Below are 17,365 nucleotides of genomic sequence, written 5' to 3'. Positions count from 1 at the left end.
CGTGCAATCTCTGCTTGCCGAGGGACCACCCCGAGGCGAACTGCAGAGCGTGTAGTAGGTTTAAACCCAAAACACTTAAGGACCGTTCTATCAAGCGTTGGGCCCACCACGCCAGGCGTCAAGAGGCCATGGCAGCGGAGGGCGCCTTCAGCTTTTGGACGGCGAGGGCATTATGGCGTCGAAAGACAGCCAAGCTCAAGTCCCCGACTTCGGAAGGTCGTCCGGCATGGCAGCTATGGGGAAGACCCCCGGCGACACAAGCGCTTCCCACAGCATTTCCACAAAACACATGAAGTCCAACCGGGACTCGACGCGCACGTCGAGTTCTCGGAAAGAGGCACATAGAGAACGGTCCGAATCGGCATCCTCTGGGCGTTCTCGATCACGATCGCCGCATGACTCCAGGCAATCATCCACTGTTGCCAAGAGTGCCTCGCTCCCCAAAGTAACGGAAGTTCGATCCTCGGAGGACGAAGCCGACTTCCATCCCCAGACCGCACTCCAGGAGTCGGCGCCCGCACACCGCGTTTCGGCGGCTCCCGAACCCCTACCTCCTCACTCGAAGGATAGGGACACTACCCCCGAACCTCGACGCCAGGTGTCGAAAGGCTCCGTAGGGGCGAAAAAACAGGGAAAACGCTCTTCCACTCACGGGGAGGGGGAAAAAAACAAAGGAAGCAGCCTCTGCCTACTTCCACACCTTTAAGACACACCACTCCTCAGAAACAGACAGACAAGTCCAAGTCTTCTGCTATCACAAAAACCCCTACTCAGACCACCAAGTCTAGTCAGGATAAGTCAGAGAAACTTCCAGAACGGGTCATCCCCAGTTCTAGAGAATGGTCTAGTGATGACATAGACAGGGTCATGTCAAGGATGTCATCATTGGCAGATTTTTACGCAAAAAACCCTGAACACTTTCTCTCATATACTCACGACGGGTCAGCATCCTCAGGCTCTAAGGATCCCATACCTCCAAGTAAAAAGTCCCGGTTTGAAACACCGTCACGGTCTTCAGGACCCCTTCTATGTTCAGCCCTACTCTCAGTATCAAGAAGAGACATCCTTTTGTGAGGATCCAGATTTGGGCATGTTGGAAGAACAAACTGGTACAGGCTACTATGGGGATGATGAGGACCAAGAAGAGGATGAGGACGACCCGGAAACCTACAGAGTAGATTCCCCGGTAGAGAAGGAACCCCCGGTTACCGACTCCCCTGTCGACAACCAACCTCTCCTGAATGAAGTGCTGTCTCGAGCAGCTGAACATTTCCACATTGACACCCAGGGTGCTCAAGAGGAAGGGACTTCGCCGAAGAGTTAGTGGGAGAAAGGAGGCCTGTTGCTCAGGCCATCCCTATTCTGAAGTCTATTCAAAGGAGAATAGACCCTTCACTCGTAAATCCTAACCTCACCAGAGCAGTGAACCCCAGGATTGAGAAACTTTTCAGGGCAGCCCAATCAGACCCACTGTATATAAGGGGGCATCTGAAGCCGGACTCCCTAGTTGTTACAAACGCCCATAAGAGGGCGGGAACACCCTTGTCATCGTCCGAAGCTCCTCCCGACAAGGAGAGCAAGAAACTGTATGGGTTGGGCAGGAAAGTTGCCTCCACTTCCGCATACCAGGCAAGGATTGCCAACTCCACCACCCTGTTGGCCAGCTACAACTGCCATCAATGGGAAGAAGTTGCGGCACTCATAGACTCCGCCCCAGAACCCTTAAAGAGCCAGTTGGCACGAGTTTCGGCGGAGGGAAGAGCCATGTCCGGTTGCATTCTAAAGACAACCTTTGATGCCGCGGATAACACCGGCAGATTGATAGCAGAAGGAACTGTTATCAGGAGACACGCTTGGTTAAGGCAGTCTGGATTCAAGGCTGAAACCCAAGCATCATTGTTAGATAAACCGGTGGAGCCGGATCTGTTGTTTGGTAAGGCGGTCGAGGAAGCGCTGAAAAATGCGAAGGACGAGTATGAAACACTCAAATCCCTAGGCCAACTAACAAATAAACCCCATAATCAGAGAGGGAATGGCAATTTGCGTCGCCCACGCAGCCAAAATTCCCAGAGGATCTAACTATTCCCAGGGGCAGGGTACACCGTGGAGCAATAATAACCAACAATCTACCCAGGGTTACGGCAGTGGTAATAAGAGAGGACGTGGGAAAGGTAGAGGCAGCCCCAGTAGAGGAGGTGGCACGCCTCCACCAAAACAGTGACGCTCAGTTCAGGGTCCCTTCTCACGCAACCCCAGTAAGGGGACGCATTTCCAACTTCACCCATGCTTGGGAAGGGATCACATCAGACAGATGGGTGCTGTCCACAGTATCCGCAGGGTACTGCATAGAACTGTTAGAGCGTCCCCGAAACCATCCTCCACAACAAAGAATACATTCTTTGGACCACCAGAAGATCCTCCTCGAGGAGATCGTCAATCTGCTAGCAAAGGACGCGATAGAACTCGTCCCGGGACACCAGGTAAACAAGGGTATTTATTCAACTTACTTCCTTGTGCCAAAAAAAGATTTGACGATGCGCCCAGTATTGGACTTACGGCCTGCAAACAAGTATGTCAAGCCCCAAAAGTTTCGCATGACTACTCTCCAGGAGGTAATTTCCCCTCCTAAAAAAGGGGGATTACATGGAAACATTGGACATGAAAGATGCCTATTTTCATATTTCCATGTTCCCAGCGGACAGAAAGTACTTGTGCTTCAAGGTGGACAGTCGGCACTACCAGTTCAAGGTACTGCCCTTCGGGATAGCTTCGGCTCCAAGGGTATTCACCAAGGTACTGGCGGTGGCGGCAGCACACCTACGCAGTGAGGCAATCCCGGTATACCCTTACCTGGACGACTGGCTCATCACGGGGGAGACCCCAGTAATTTGCAGAGCAAACATTCAAAGGACAATCGACCTCCTTTTCGAATTGGGTTTCTCAATAAATGAGAAAAAGTCAAGTCTCGTGACAAGCACATCCAAACAGTTCCTAGGAGCTATCCTAGACACTCAAGAGGGGTTGACCTTTCCTTCTGAAGAAAGAATACAGAATATACTGCTGCAAATTCCGCAATATCAGTCCGGTCGCCAGTTAACGGTACGCAAAGCAATGCGTTTGCTGGGCATGATGGTGTCATGTATTTACCTGGTCCCCCACGCGCGCCTGTGCATGCGTCCCATGCAAGAATGGTTGGCGAAACAGTGGTCTCAGGCAAGTGGTCAGTGGAACGATCTAGTGGTCGTTTCGCCAACACTTGTGCAAAGCCTTCACTGGTGGACAAGAGAGAATCTGTCCAAGGGGAAACCTTTTTACGATCCCGAGATACAGGCGGTAGTCACAACCGATGCATGCCTGACGGGGTGGGGAGCTCACCATCTCCGCCACACAGCTCAGGGTCTCTGGTTACACTCAGTGGCCAAGAATCACATCAACCTGTTAGAGCTTCTGGCAGTATTCAGAGCACTTCAAGCGTTCGAGCCCTACCTGTTAAATCTGTCAGTGCAAATCCGGACGGACAGCACTACAGCCATGTTTTACCTGAACAAGCAAGGAGGGACTAGGTCGCCAAATCTGTCCAAGCTTGCCCAGAAAATCTGGATATGGGCACTCAGACGGAACATCTTCCTGTCATTGCAACATGTTCCAGGGGATCTCAATTCCCTAGCGGATGCTCTGAGCAGAGACCCCCTCCCAGAGGAACACGAATGGTGTCTACACAGAGAAGTCGTACAAGAGATCTTCTCTCAGTGGGGTTTCCCCACTATAGACTTATTCGCCACCAGCGAAAACAGACAATGCCCAGGATTTGCATCCAGGTTCCCCCAACCAGACTCCCGGGGGAACACCCTGTGGATGAACTGGTCAGGGATGTTTGCGTACGCTTTTCCACCAACTCCTCTAATCAGGAAGGTGGTCAACAAGATGAACAGAGAATCGATGACGCTCGTCCTAGTTGCTCCCATGTGGGCAAGACAACCGTGGTTCCCACACTTATGCAGATTGGCGGTGTGCGAACCCATCAAACTTCCGGGCTGGTACAACCTACTGTCCCAGCACCAAGGTCAAACAGTGCATCCCCAACCCAACTCAATGAACCTGGCAGCATGGCTCCTGAGGTCATAGAGTTCGGACATCTCAATTTACCACAGAGGTGTATGGACATCCTAAAGGAATCTAGAAAACCTAACACAAGGCACTGCTACTTTGACAAATGGAAGAGATTCGTTATCTGGTGCCAGAATAAACAAATCAACCCAGTTGATTGCACTCCTTCCACTTTTGTTACATACATGCTCCACCTGCTGGACGCAGGACTGGTTTTTAACTCACTGAAGGTACACCTGGCAGCCCTGTCAGCATACACCACTTCCCATAACAAGGTGTTGTGGTGGAAAGTACCAGTAGTTAAAACCTTCATGGAAGGAGTAAAGAGACTTCTCCCTCCTATTTCAAACCCACCACCAGGATGGGACCTTAACATGGTTCTATCTAAGCTCATGGGCCCAGGCACAAAAGCAGTCTCAAACACCTGACTTACAAAACGGCCTTCTTAGTAGCAATTACATCTATAAGAAGAGTCAGTGAAATTCAGGCTCTGTCAGTGCAAGATCCCTTCTTTACTGTCCATAAAGATAAACTGGTTTTACGCACACACCCTAGGTTTTCACCTAATTTATTTCAAAATTCCACGTGAACCAGTCCATCGAGCTTCCGGCTTTCTTCCAAGAGCCACAAAGCTCGGCTGAGGTGAAACTACACACACTAGATGTGCGTAGGGCGGTCCTCTACTATGTAAACAAGACCAGACCGCTAAGGAAAACAGATCAGCTGTTTGTCTCCGTAGCTACAGGCAGAGAGGGGGGATCGCGTCTCTAAAGGTGTCATCTCTAAGTGGATTATTAAATGTATACAGCTGTGTTACTTACTTTCTGAAAAAACTGTGCCTTTCACGCCTATGGCCCACTCTACAAGAGGCATTGGGGCCACTCTGAGTTTTCATTGCAAATGTACCCCTTGACACCATTTGCAAAGCAGCTACTTGGAGCTCTATTCACACTTTTACTCAGCACTACTGCATTGACACTCATTCCAAGACAGATACACAAGTGGGACCAGCGGTTCTAAGACATTTATTTGCTCATGACCCTTCTCACATCCCACCTCCTTCTTCAGGTACTGCTCGCTAATCTATGCACAGCATGTGATCTAAGCAGATTCCACGAGCCTCAGAAGGGATACATTACTCACCGTAATAGTATTTCTGATGCTTGTATCTGCTTAGATTCACATGCGACCCACCCTTTCTCCCCTCTGAGAGAAGGCGCATGGATGCTTGTAGTCTTACCTTTCTATCTATCTGCTTGGATTATCTGTACTCACGCTACACCTCATGCTACCTCATGTCAGAAAAAATACAATCTGAGGGTCCTACACACGTGAGGGATCATGGGTACAGTGGACGTCACACTAGGGATAGTATTACTGGCACGCCCTGTGTCGACGCCCTTTTTGAGTTTCGAAAAACAAACTGTAATACTCCGCAGCTTCCACTAGATGTCGGCCTATGCACATCATGTGAATCTAAGCAGATACAAGCATCAGAAATACGTTTACAGTGAGTAATGTATCCCATACAGTCACTGGTATAGGGCAAAATGCATATCAAACCCCTGAAAAGAAAGGTACAGATTAGTTTTTGCACTGAGGGTCCACAAAGCATAATCCCCGACTTCAGAAGTTGAACCCTTAATTGTCTGGGGCTTTATGCCCAAAAGTTCAGCAAACTTTCATACAGTTCTTTGATGATGGAAAGAATGAAGGTAGTGTCTCTGTGGTCCAGTGAACAGTTTCAAGTGTCAGGACTAATCAATGTGTTTAGGGGGCAGGTTAGTATCGCTATAACTCATCCCCTGTACTCTGATTCTTTATGAAACATGGCAGGTCGGTTGAAGAAGGTCCGAGGACGCTTTTCCCACCGTCCGCCTCTGACCTGGATTCCCAGGGGTTGCAGGTTCAAGCAGCTCTCTGGTCGGTGTTTGATGCAGGTGCAAAGACTCTCAGTGAAAGAATGCAGCAAAACTCGATGCAGGGCCCCTCTCAGGGCAGGAATGGACACAGGTAAGCAATTTCGGATGACGGCCACCGATGCACAGAGACACAAAGGGATTCACTTTCTTGCGGTCAGACTTTCCCTCCTATCTCGGGTCCCCTCGATGCTAGGACCACGAAATTTCGCAGAGGCGAGTCTTGTAGTGCAAACTGAAGTTCCATGCCTCAAATTGGAATAGCGAGGTCGGTAGCACGGTAGCCCAAACTCAGAGCTGGTCAACCACCGGGCTGTCCTGGGGCACTTCCGAAGGCTCTTATTTTCAGGACTCTGAGCTAAAGTCGAGAATGGATGTTCCCTTCACTCCAAGGGTCGCAACTCCTTCGCACTACCGCTAGAGATGACCTTCAAGACGGAGCTCTCCCAGGACAGCAGCAGAAGTTGGTCACCAACAGAGACAATGCTAGGGGGGGGCAGCTAAGGGGGCTCGAGCCCCTGGTCTTTTGGTTGTAGCCCTGGATAGAATATTAGGAGCTACAACCAAAAGCCTATCTAGACCCCAGTCCCGACAGTTCCAACATTAGCGTAGCCCCGGGTCTTTTCCAGACCTAGCAACACCCCTGGTCACCATGCATTCTTCCGACGAGTCCCTGGTTTCCTGGTGGGTCTTGCAGCTGGACAGGAGTCTTGGCTTCTTCAATTTCTTCCAGGATCTCTCTAGAGTGGGTGCAGGGGTTCTCTTCTTATCCTAAAAGCCAGGTAAGAGCAGCACCTCCCACTAGCCAATAGTAGATCTCTCCCCCCCCCCACACACACACACCACACTCACACCCCAGCAGTGGTCCAATCAGGATCACTGGCAACAAAACCCATTCATTCCACCCAGACACACTGTTGGTTGGACCAGACAGTCCAGCTCACTACCTGGCAGCAAACATACATAGCCCTCCAGTAGCCTACCAAAAGCTTCTGCTTTCCCAGGCACTGGAAGTTCATATAAGGATTTTCCTGGTCTCACAGGCCAGGAAGGCTAAAAGACAAGATGGCCAAAGGAAAAGTGAGAAATCTTGTTTCATGGTTATGTTTGACCAGTTGCACAGTTAGTAGCCAAACATGGTTAACGCGGTAAGGCTAAAACGATAAAGTACCAAAAAATGGTACACAATTCACTGCTGCCACCAGTCTGTCCATTTAGCACACTTAGAGTAATCAAACATAGTCTGAGTGTAACTCTAGGGTAAAACAAAAAGTGTACCCCATTGTACTGCATTCATAGATGCTTTGTACAATGATAAAGGTTACCACAAGTGATAAATTACTAAAAAGTAGTAACTGAAGGCCTGATTCATGGAAGTGTGCCACTTCCATGAATCAATTATAATGGCGCAATCCCATAGGAAAACGTTCCATGAATCAGGCCCTAAGTAACAAGACTAAGGGAAACAATGTTTCCCAGTACTGACAACCTGAAGGACATGTCAGTTTCCCCATAACAGATGAGCAAGAGACAGTGTAGTGAAGCTTAAGGATTCACTGCGGCGCATGAAGAACTAATCGCGTCGGCTCCCGGTGGCCGCGATTAAATATCCTTCATTTATTCCGCTCCGGGAATTCGCCCGACCTCCTGAAGCAGCACAACACTGGCGGACCCATCCAGGCACTGCCTGCTACAACCCCGAGCAGAATCGGACCGGGGGGCGTGAGAAACGTCCCTGAGTCCGCCGACGCGAGACTCGCCGCCATTGCTGGGCGGTTAACTGCGGCTCCTTCGCCCCTCCCCCCATGAGCTGCGGCGGCCACTGAGGCCCTCGGGGAGCGGACGAGCCGGGGCGGGGCCGAGGACGCCGGCCCGAGGCATCGCTCCGGTTCCTCCTGACTGCCACCCGGGCTCCTCCACCCTGCTGAGCCCCCTGCTTGAGACGGCCGTCCGAGTGCCCGAACCGCGGGCACGGCCGACGCTCGGCGCTGAAGCCGCGACGATCCTGGACACCAGCACTGCACGGACAGCAAGGGATCTCTACGCTGTGCTACCAGACCCGGCGGCGTAAACAGAGGCGAGCAGAACGCCTTTCTGCCCCCACCCGCCTCTCCCTCAATTTGCGGGACTGTCACGCCTGGGGTTGAGCCGCGACACGGGAACCGGTAACGCGGTGTTGCGCTCCCCCATCAGCATTAACGAGGTAAGGGCAACCGGCGGGATACCGACCCGCATTAAGGAGACGCCTCACCCCCCACCCAAAAGTGAATTCGGAGGTCCACCTGTGGGGGGCACGGAGCTGAGGGGACTGGGGACGCTCTCCTCCCCCATCACCATTAGCACCCAGAACTGGTGACAACGTCCGCAGCACCCTCCACAAACGATCGTGGGTCCAGGGAACTGGCAATAAGTTAACAACTGTGGGCAGTGACCCGGGGAGGGACAGAGGCCTCCCGTTGTAAAGGCCACAACTTCCCAAGCAGCGGGGCAGCCCGGTGTGAGACCGCGCATTGGGGCAAACCCCCGAAATTCACCGGACCAACCCCGACCAGGGACCCTTGGAACCGCCAACGACAAAGGGATCTGCCCCTCAATCGACACAATTAACGGCCTCGAGGGGCAGCACAAAGTGGCGCGCACGGCGGAGAGCCGCGGCTATCGCCTTCCACACGTCACTCAAGAACTGAACATAATACGGGCTCCGGGGGGGCGTATATGCGGATGCCATCTCTGTGAGCCCGCGACCCTCCAATAGACACAACGGACCAACCATAGCAGGGGTCTGCTTCCAGCGGCCAAGCAATCCCGCCGGCACACCTGAACAGGGACACAATAGGGAAGGATCGTCGCCCGACAAACCCACTCCAACTCAGACTTTACAACGACCCCCTGGGGGGCACCAATACGTCCCATCCGGACTTGCCGCCTCACACGAATACCCGACTCCGCCATGGGCAAAGATAAGGCTAGGAGGCAGACTCTACAAAGCAAAATGGACCTCTATACCGTGGAAGCCCCCCCCCGCCTGGAAATGCAATCCCCAGCGGAAGCGGATGGTGGGGAAGCAGCTCAGGACCCCCAACTCTCCCTGAGAGACTTAATGAAGGCAATTGGGGACTCGAGAACATCGCTGGAACTCAAAATTGGCGGAGTCTGCACGGAAGTATCTCTCCTACGTCAGGATCTGCGCAATTTATCGTCCAGAGTAGGAGAAGCGGAGCAAAGAGTGTCGGACACAGAAGATAATGTCCGCCAGTTGGAACAACAACTCGCCATAATTGCCCAGAAGGTTAACCAACTAGAATACCGAGCTGAAGACAGTGAGGGCAGGGCACGGCGCAATAACCTCAGGATTCTTGGGATCCCGGAGAAAGAGGAGGGCCCCAGTGTCGAACTTTTCCTAGAAGACTGGCTGACCCACATCTTTGCCCCCAAGAAACTGTCGAAATTCTTTTCTATCGAAAGAGCACATAGGGTACCCGCTGGGCGACCTACCCCAGGAGCCCCCCCCGAACTATAATTGCACGCCTCCTGAACTACCGAGACCGAGACGCCATCCTCCAGATGGCACGGGCCTCCGGCCCAATCACATACAACGGCTATAAAGTAGGGTTCTACCCGGACTACACTAAGGAGGTTCAGCGGGCCCGCCAGTCGTTTGACTCGGTTAAGAAAAAGCTTCACTCTCTATCCATCAAGTTCGCCCTCTTCTTCCCGGCGTTGCTCAAGGTCCACCACGAGGGAACGACACACCTATTCCACAGCCCCAAAGAAGCATGGGACTGGCTCGAAACACAGATCCTTAATGGGCCGACGACTCGGCGCTCGCCCTCTGGGCCGCCCGCTCGCAAACCCGGGCCCGGGCAGGACTCGCCGCCTCCTACTCCGATGGGCCCCGAAGCAGAAACACCAAGACCCCCCCTCAGGAATACCACTGAGAACGGATGAGGCCTGGGCATCACAGTACTGAGGTCACCAAGGGACACCATGGAAATTACACCACCGCGGCCACCACCACCTTGACACCGCAGTTCCAAACACAGTCAGGGCGTCTCCACTGGAGCCACCACCCTAGGTCGGGTCATTCCGACGAAGTTTACGTTCAACAAGTTATAAGTTCGATGTTAGGGCGACAGGTGCTCCCAGTTGGAAGGGAAGTGCAGGGTGGGGGGAGTTTTGGGGATTTGAAGAAGCAAATTCACGGGAAAAGAAAGCTGGAAAACGATGAAAGCAGGCAAGTCAGACAAACACTACAGTGGGCCAGGTTCAGAGACGCAGGCACCTGCCAGTCTTCAGACACTCCGATGCAAGGCGGCCGCTGGGGGTCCCCCCCACCCCGAGAAGGAAACAATTTATGCCCCCGGGGGGAAAATGCAACGGCCACTAATCCTTTCAGACACCCCAACAAATAGTCTCACGCTGACAGGATGAACTCCAACAAAGTGAAGATACTGTCCTGGAACGTCAATGGCCTCGGCTCCAGCATAAAGCGAAGACTGGTACTCCAGTACCTAAACCGACACTCGCCAGACATTGCCCTCTTAAATGAAACACATCTGACAGGCACCAACACCATCTTTTTCAAAAGATCCAACTACTCGAAGGTCTACCATGCCGGATTCACGAAAGGGGCGAGGGGCACAATGATACTCGTCCACAAGAGAGTTCCTCTCCATGTTAGGAAGATCAGGACGGACCCCCGGGGCCGCTATGTGCTGTTGCTGGCGGACATCTGGGGTGAGAGATGGGGCCTGGCAGCGCTCTATGCCCCCCCCACACTGACGAAGGAACTGCTCGCTGAATTACAGAACTTACTCCTGGAGGAGGAGGCGGATGTGTGGGTGCTCGGAGGGGACTTTAACGAGGTAATGGACATCACAATCGACAGAACCTATAGGAGAGCTGGAACACGTCCCACCTCTACGCCACTCACCACGTTTGCAGAAACCTCAGGAATGGTGGACACCTGGCGCACACTCCATGGCAACGAGGCAGGGTTCTCCTTCTATTCTGGGGTCCACAAATCATTCTCCAGGATCGACTACGCCTTCATCCCTCGCAATATAACCCACAGGCTCCTCGATGCTGTATTCCTCGCAAGAGGGATCTCGGACCACTCCCCGCTTCTCTTGACCCTCAAGAACTCTTCCTGCCGCTCAGACCGTAACTGGCGCCTAAATACGTACCATCTCCGTCTTCCCGAGATTGCAGAAGAGCTAGAGAAGACGACAGCGGAATATTTCGAACACAATGTGGGCTCGGTGGACTGCCCGATCACGATCTGGGAGGCATACAAAACTGTCCTACGAGGGGAGGCTATCTCCAAGGTCTCCGCCTACCAACAACGCCAAGTCCAGAAGGTCAGGGATGCAGAGACACGCGTCCTGGAGTGTGAGCGACAAACCCTCATACAGAACACCCAAGAAGCAAAGGAGGCGATGCTCACGGCGCAGGCCGCCCTCAGTAACCTGTCCCTAGACAATGCACGAAATGCCCACCAGTTAGTCCGAAGCCAAATATATGAAAGGGGCGACAAAGCTAACAAGACACTGGCCTGGTTGGAGAGACGCGTGCAGAGCAGGGGACACGTTAGGGCAATCAGATCTCCGTATGGGACACTACTGACGGAAGATTCAGATATCGTCGAGGCATTCGCCACCTACTACAAAAATCTTTACACCCCGCCCACGGGGAACCCATCAGTCGAACCCTCCCGATACCTCGACCACATCGAAATCCCGACACTCCTGCAGCACCAATCAGACCTCCTGAATGCGGATATTACTGACACTGAGGTGCAGGAGGCACTGGCACAACTCCAGCCCGGGAAAACTCCGGGCCCCAATGGGTTCCCAACAGAAACGTGGAAGTGCCTTGGTAGCATGCTTCCCACCCACATGCACCGCATGTTTCTACGCAGCAGGGAACTAGGAGCACTCCCCCCAGACCTCAGGAAGGCATGCATAGTGGTCATACACAAGCCGGGGAAACCCCCGGAGGAATGTGCCTCCTATCGCCCGATATCCCTGATTAATGGCGAAGCGAAGGTCCTCGCCAAAACACTCGCCAATAGACTACTGCAAGTGATTGAGACCCTAATCCACCCGGACCAATGCGGTTTCATGCCCAATAAGTCGACCCGAATGAACTTGCGCAGGGTCCAATTGGCGCTATCCAGGGCAAAGGAGATACCAGCTCCACTCGCCCTCCTGGCGGTGGACTTCGAAAAGGCGTTTGACTCAGTGGGGTGGGATGCCTTGTGGGAGATCATGGCCAGGATGAACTTGGGGCAGACGTTTATATCGTGGGTAAAACTGTTATATGCATCCCCGGAGGCCACGGTGAGGGTGAACGGCATGTCCTCCAAACCTTTCCCCCTGGGTCGAGGCACGAGGCAGGGGTGCCCGCTGTCTCCACTCCTCTTCCTCCTGGCCATCGAGCCACTAGCGATTGAGCTTAGAGCTAACACCAACTGGAATGGTTTCGTCTGGCCGGGAGGGGGGGAAGACCGCCTTTCGCTCTATGCGGACGACCTGCTCATATACCTTAGTAACCCAGGTGTCTCGTGCCCGGTGGTCTCCCGCATACTCGGGGAATATCAGTCCTTTGCAGGCCTAAAGGTTAATGAGGCCAAAACCATCTTCTTCCCGATTCAGGGGGGTGAGCCTGCGATCCCGGAGACCTGCCCATATCGCGTCTCTATCAGGGAATTCAAATACCTGGGGATACGGCTTGACCCGACGCTCGAAGGGTTCCCCCGACTTAATATACAACCAGTAATAGAGCGGTTCATCAGAGACATCCCCCACTGGCAATCTCTCCCCCTGTCCCTAATGGGCCGGGCCGCACTATTCAAAATGATGACCCTTCCCAGACTGTTGTATGTCCTCCAGAACGCCCCCTTCCCCATCCCCCGGGAAACCTTCGCACTCATCGACAAGAATCTGCGCACATTGCTTTGGGGAGGGAAACAATCCAGGATTGCCCTTGACACGCTCCAAAGATCGGTGTGGGAGGGAGGCATCGGGTTACCTTGCATACGCACCTATTACTTGGCCACACAAATAGGAGTAGTGAATGACTGGATACATGCAGACCCCACACAGCCACACAACCGTATAGAGCTGGAGACCATGTCCCCACTAACACCGCTCCAAATCCTCTACGCCACCCGCGACCAACTCCCGGCGCTGCCCAAAATGTCCCATCATATCCGGAGGGCTTGGCGGGCCGCTCACAAGCTAATTGGCTGGGAAGGCCAGCCAACACTGTCGCAACCCATATGGCACAATGCGCTCCTCCCAGAACTGGTAAAAATGGGCCCCTTCGGTCACTGGCTGACCAAAGGAATACACACATTAGCACAAATTATACAAGAGGGCCGCCTCTTGAGCTTTGAGACCATGCGCGAACGATTCAACCTGGCTCCCATGGATCGGTTTCAGCATGCGCAATTGTCCCATGCAATCCGCGCCCAATTCCCCGACACGACGGTCCTACCCCCTTGCTCCCCCATCGAGACCAATATTCTCCCGCAGTACATCTCTTCTAGGGTCACTTCCAGCCTCTATCAGGCCCTTAGCTCATTCGGGACTCCACAACTCGACGGACTAAAGGCAAAGTGGGAAAGGGACCTGGGCCCCCTGGAACCTGAAGACTGGGTAGAAGCATTAATGTCCCCCAGAGAAATTGGGATAGAATCCAAGCTTAGGCTCATACAGTTGAGGATCCTACATCGATCATATCACTCGCGCACTGCAATGGCCAGATGGGGTGGAATAGAAGACGAGACATGTGTCCGATGCAAAACTGAACCCGCCACCTTCTACCATATGATATGGGACTGTCAGGTGATACAGGCCTTCTGGGTGGAATGCGTTAATACAATCTCAGCCGCTCTGGGGACACCAATTCCCAGGGACCCCAAGATGGTACTATTAGGCATTGGAGGGGAAGTAGACCTGTCCAAACATGAAAAAATGTTCTTGGCAACGGCGCTGGGGGCGAGCAAAAGGCTAATAGCGGCCAATTGGGGGTCGGACGAACCATTGAGCCTGAATCGATGGAGTAACGAGCTGGACCGAGGTGCTACCTTAGAGCGCCGAATTTATAATGCAAGGGGCTGCCCCCGTAAATTCGAGAAAATATGGGGGAAATGGCTAGATGCTCAATAAGCTCTGTGGGTGGGGGTGCACCGGTAGTGATGCTTGCCTTGTTTGCCTGCCTGGTCCTATTGTTGTCTTGTTGTCTTCTGGTCCTCGGCCCTACGGGCCCCGTTGATATGGACGACTGCCTTCAACTTGTATACTGCTGAGATTGCCTTCCACATGTATACTGCTGATTCATGTCTTATTCTTATATGTCTCTTATGTTTTGTTGTTTAAATTCAATAAACAGAGTTATTAAAAAAAAAAAGGATTCACTGCACTGTAAAAAGAGCAGGTCAGATTCAAAAATAAAAGCAACAAGTTTGAGGGTCCATAGAAATGGAAGGAAAGGTGCAGTAAAGAGAGGTCTTTCCTAACAGGGACACCCCTACATACCTGTGGGGGTTTGCTCCTTTCTTTTATGGCTTTAGGGCTACCATGTTGAGCTAAACCATCCAGAGCCAAACCACAAGCTTTCTTGCCTGCTACGTCACTGCTTACCTCCGCAATCTCCCATACTGGAGAGTGGTGATGGAAACTGCTCGACTGACTGACTCTGGTGTGTCTTCTTATCATTCTGGAGATTTGTGTTAGGTCTGAACGACTTTCAGGACCTATGTGCGACCTCCTACATATCTTTGTGGGCTAACATTGGTACATGCATTCCTAGGACTCTAGACTTATCTACAGGCCAGACTTGAGGGGAATGGTGTTTTAGATATGTGAGCTTCACTAAGAGAGCAGTTGAACTTTTTGGACTTAGGTAAATATTCCAAGGTCAACACTGGCCAAGGACTAATTCCAATGGACACACATACCGACACACAGATCTCACAGTACTGAGCTACTGTTAAAAGATGGCAGCCCAAATGCTGGCTGCCCACAATATGTACAGCGCTCTGCTGCTCTCTAGCTAGGTCTGCCCTATAAACAATAAAAAAAAATGTATATAGAAAAATGGTCCTCCACGACCACAGTCTGTTTTTTTACCATGTTCTGAAGTTTTTACTGTGCTTCTTATCTGTATATTTTGTAATTACATCCTATGCACTACTAGATTATAACGAATATATTTTTACAGATATATAGTGTGCCACTTTCCATTATTGTTTGATAATCAAAGATATTTACTGCACCTTTAAACCGGCTCATCTTCTGGAGGAGTGCATTAGTTGCACTGGACATTCTATTATTTGGAGAATCAGGAACTCAAAAGAAAAATCTTGTAAACCAACTAGGTTAACATATTTGGGCTCTGGATATGGAGATTAATACACATCTCCCTAACAGCAGGTCTGTGACGAAAAAGATCTGAAGCTTAAGATAGATTGATAGATGCAAAAGAAAAATATATATTGAACTCAAACATATTACTGGACTCAGTTTCAAGGCACTACATAAATACAAATACCAGCTACATAAATAACAGTTGCACAAAGACCCATAACAATGATCGATACAGGCCCTGGACAATGTCCAACAGTTTTCCATCTATCATAAAATTAAAGAGAGAAAAAACAGGACAAGTGTTTGCTTTTTTTTTTTAATAACCTAGCCATAAAACATTGCACAGCAGAACTGTTTTGAATTGAAATTGCAAGATTGTTCCTAAGGTTACAGCCCAGAGTACCTGTAATTTTTGCCTCCATAGTCTTTATTAGTAAATCGAGCCACGTGCAGTAAATCTTACATGATCGATCCAATTGCTCGAGCAGGAACACAAGACATTTCGAATCCCTCATCCCAGGTAATTCACAATGCTGACATATTGTAAAGTAAACACTCTGCCCATAACCCAATCTTGTTATTTTTCTCTTAGTGTCCCAGCCGCCTGTATCTGGTCTCCAGACGTCTTCTGCTGCTTTATTACAAGTTGCAACACTCCAGCCACAGCCGACAATTCCAGGAAATGCCCCAGCCTTTCAGGTATGAAGGGACAGCAATAACAATGTAGTATACATGTACATTTGATATTTGTTTCATTTCACAGTTTGTAGAAGTGATTTTACTGCCTGCTGGTATTTATATGTAGTGCCTGAAAATCCCCTCTTTGTTCTTGTTTCCACCTTCCCATTGTTCTCTCAGCCATCCCTCACTTTTGCCCAACCTTTTCACTGCTTGCACTGGGCTTTCTGGCTTTCAACTCCTCCAACCCACACTGCCTCTTCCCAAGTCCATCTGCTCCACTCTCCAATCTCTGCCATTTCACACTGCCACGCATCAGAAAAACATTTATTTATACAAAAAAGTCAACTTTAAAATGTCAATTTTCTAGCCGTATACAGGAATGTCCTATGCCTACCAACCAGGTGCTGCTTCCACATCCCAACTTCAAGCAGTGGCACAAATGTACCCCCCGCAGCTACAACAGGCACCACAATTCCAAGGTAGGTCATACACAGATTTGATACATTCCTTGTTAGTGCAGTGCAGATTACAGCTGGGCTTTTCTATGTGGTTTGTTTTCCCTGGTGTATGACCCAGTACTTGGCCAGAAATAATGCTTGTTGTGGTCAAATGTGTATGCTGCTGTTAAACAGATGTATTGCACCATATGTATCGCTCTGGGGCATGGCACACCATTCACTTTATTCTACCTAGGGAAACCATGGAGGCAGGTTTCCCCATTACCATTCCTGCACATTATCTCCCCCGCGGCTATGGTGGTCATCTCATAAGTCAATTGGAATTATTGCTGCTTGGCTTTTCCTTCGTCGTAAATTATATTTTTGCTGTAAATAACCCCTAATGACTGTCATGTCTTCTTCAGCACTAAATGCTAATACCGCACTAGCCGATAGGAGGCTGGCTTAGGTCCTGTTGACGGCTGACTTAGGTCCTGTTGACGGCTAGTCATGAAGCTCGGTGTATGCATCTTTGTTGGAGTAGACTTCAGAAATGTGCTTGATGTTCAAATTTCATTTCTTCTTTCTTTGTTTTTTGTAAGCAGCTTGATGTTACAAATAACCATAGACAAGCAATATGTGGCCTCTGTTATGCCCTGTATTGATCTTGTATTTGTGGCTAGGCTTTTCCAATGATCGTCCCAATTCTACCTCCAGAATACAGTATTCTGAGGACCCAACTGACACCTTTGGCACCTGCACCAGAGCTGTGATATCCACCAAAACCATAGAAAGAAACGTGCCTTTATGTCTTCACCACTGTTAAGGAGAATTCTCATAAATGTGC

General features: G+C 50.9%; 1 protein-coding gene across 6 annotated transcripts in view; it reads left to right on the top strand.

Moving 5' to 3' along the window:
- The window catches only part of FKBP15 (FKBP prolyl isomerase family member 15), a 2,419,492-nt gene that overhangs the window by 1,154,491 nt on the left and 1,247,636 nt on the right, over positions 1 to 17,365 (top strand). For all 6 annotated transcript variants that reach the window (XM_069609812.1, XM_069609811.1, XM_069609809.1 and 3 more), the window contains 2 exons: positions 15,993 to 16,099; positions 16,449 to 16,560. In XM_069609812.1, coding sequence (XP_069465913.1) covers positions 15,993 to 16,099; positions 16,449 to 16,560 — 219 coding nt within the window. The remainder of the gene's footprint in view (positions 1 to 15,992; positions 16,100 to 16,448; positions 16,561 to 17,365) is intronic.

Source organism: Ambystoma mexicanum, chromosome 8, assembly GCF_040938575.1.
Source record: "Ambystoma mexicanum isolate Mex_15411 chromosome 8, UKY_AmexF1_1, whole genome shotgun sequence".
Lineage (NCBI taxonomy): Eukaryota > Metazoa > Chordata > Amphibia > Caudata > Ambystomatidae > Ambystoma > Ambystoma mexicanum.
This window is presented reverse-complemented; position numbering and strand designations above follow the sequence as displayed.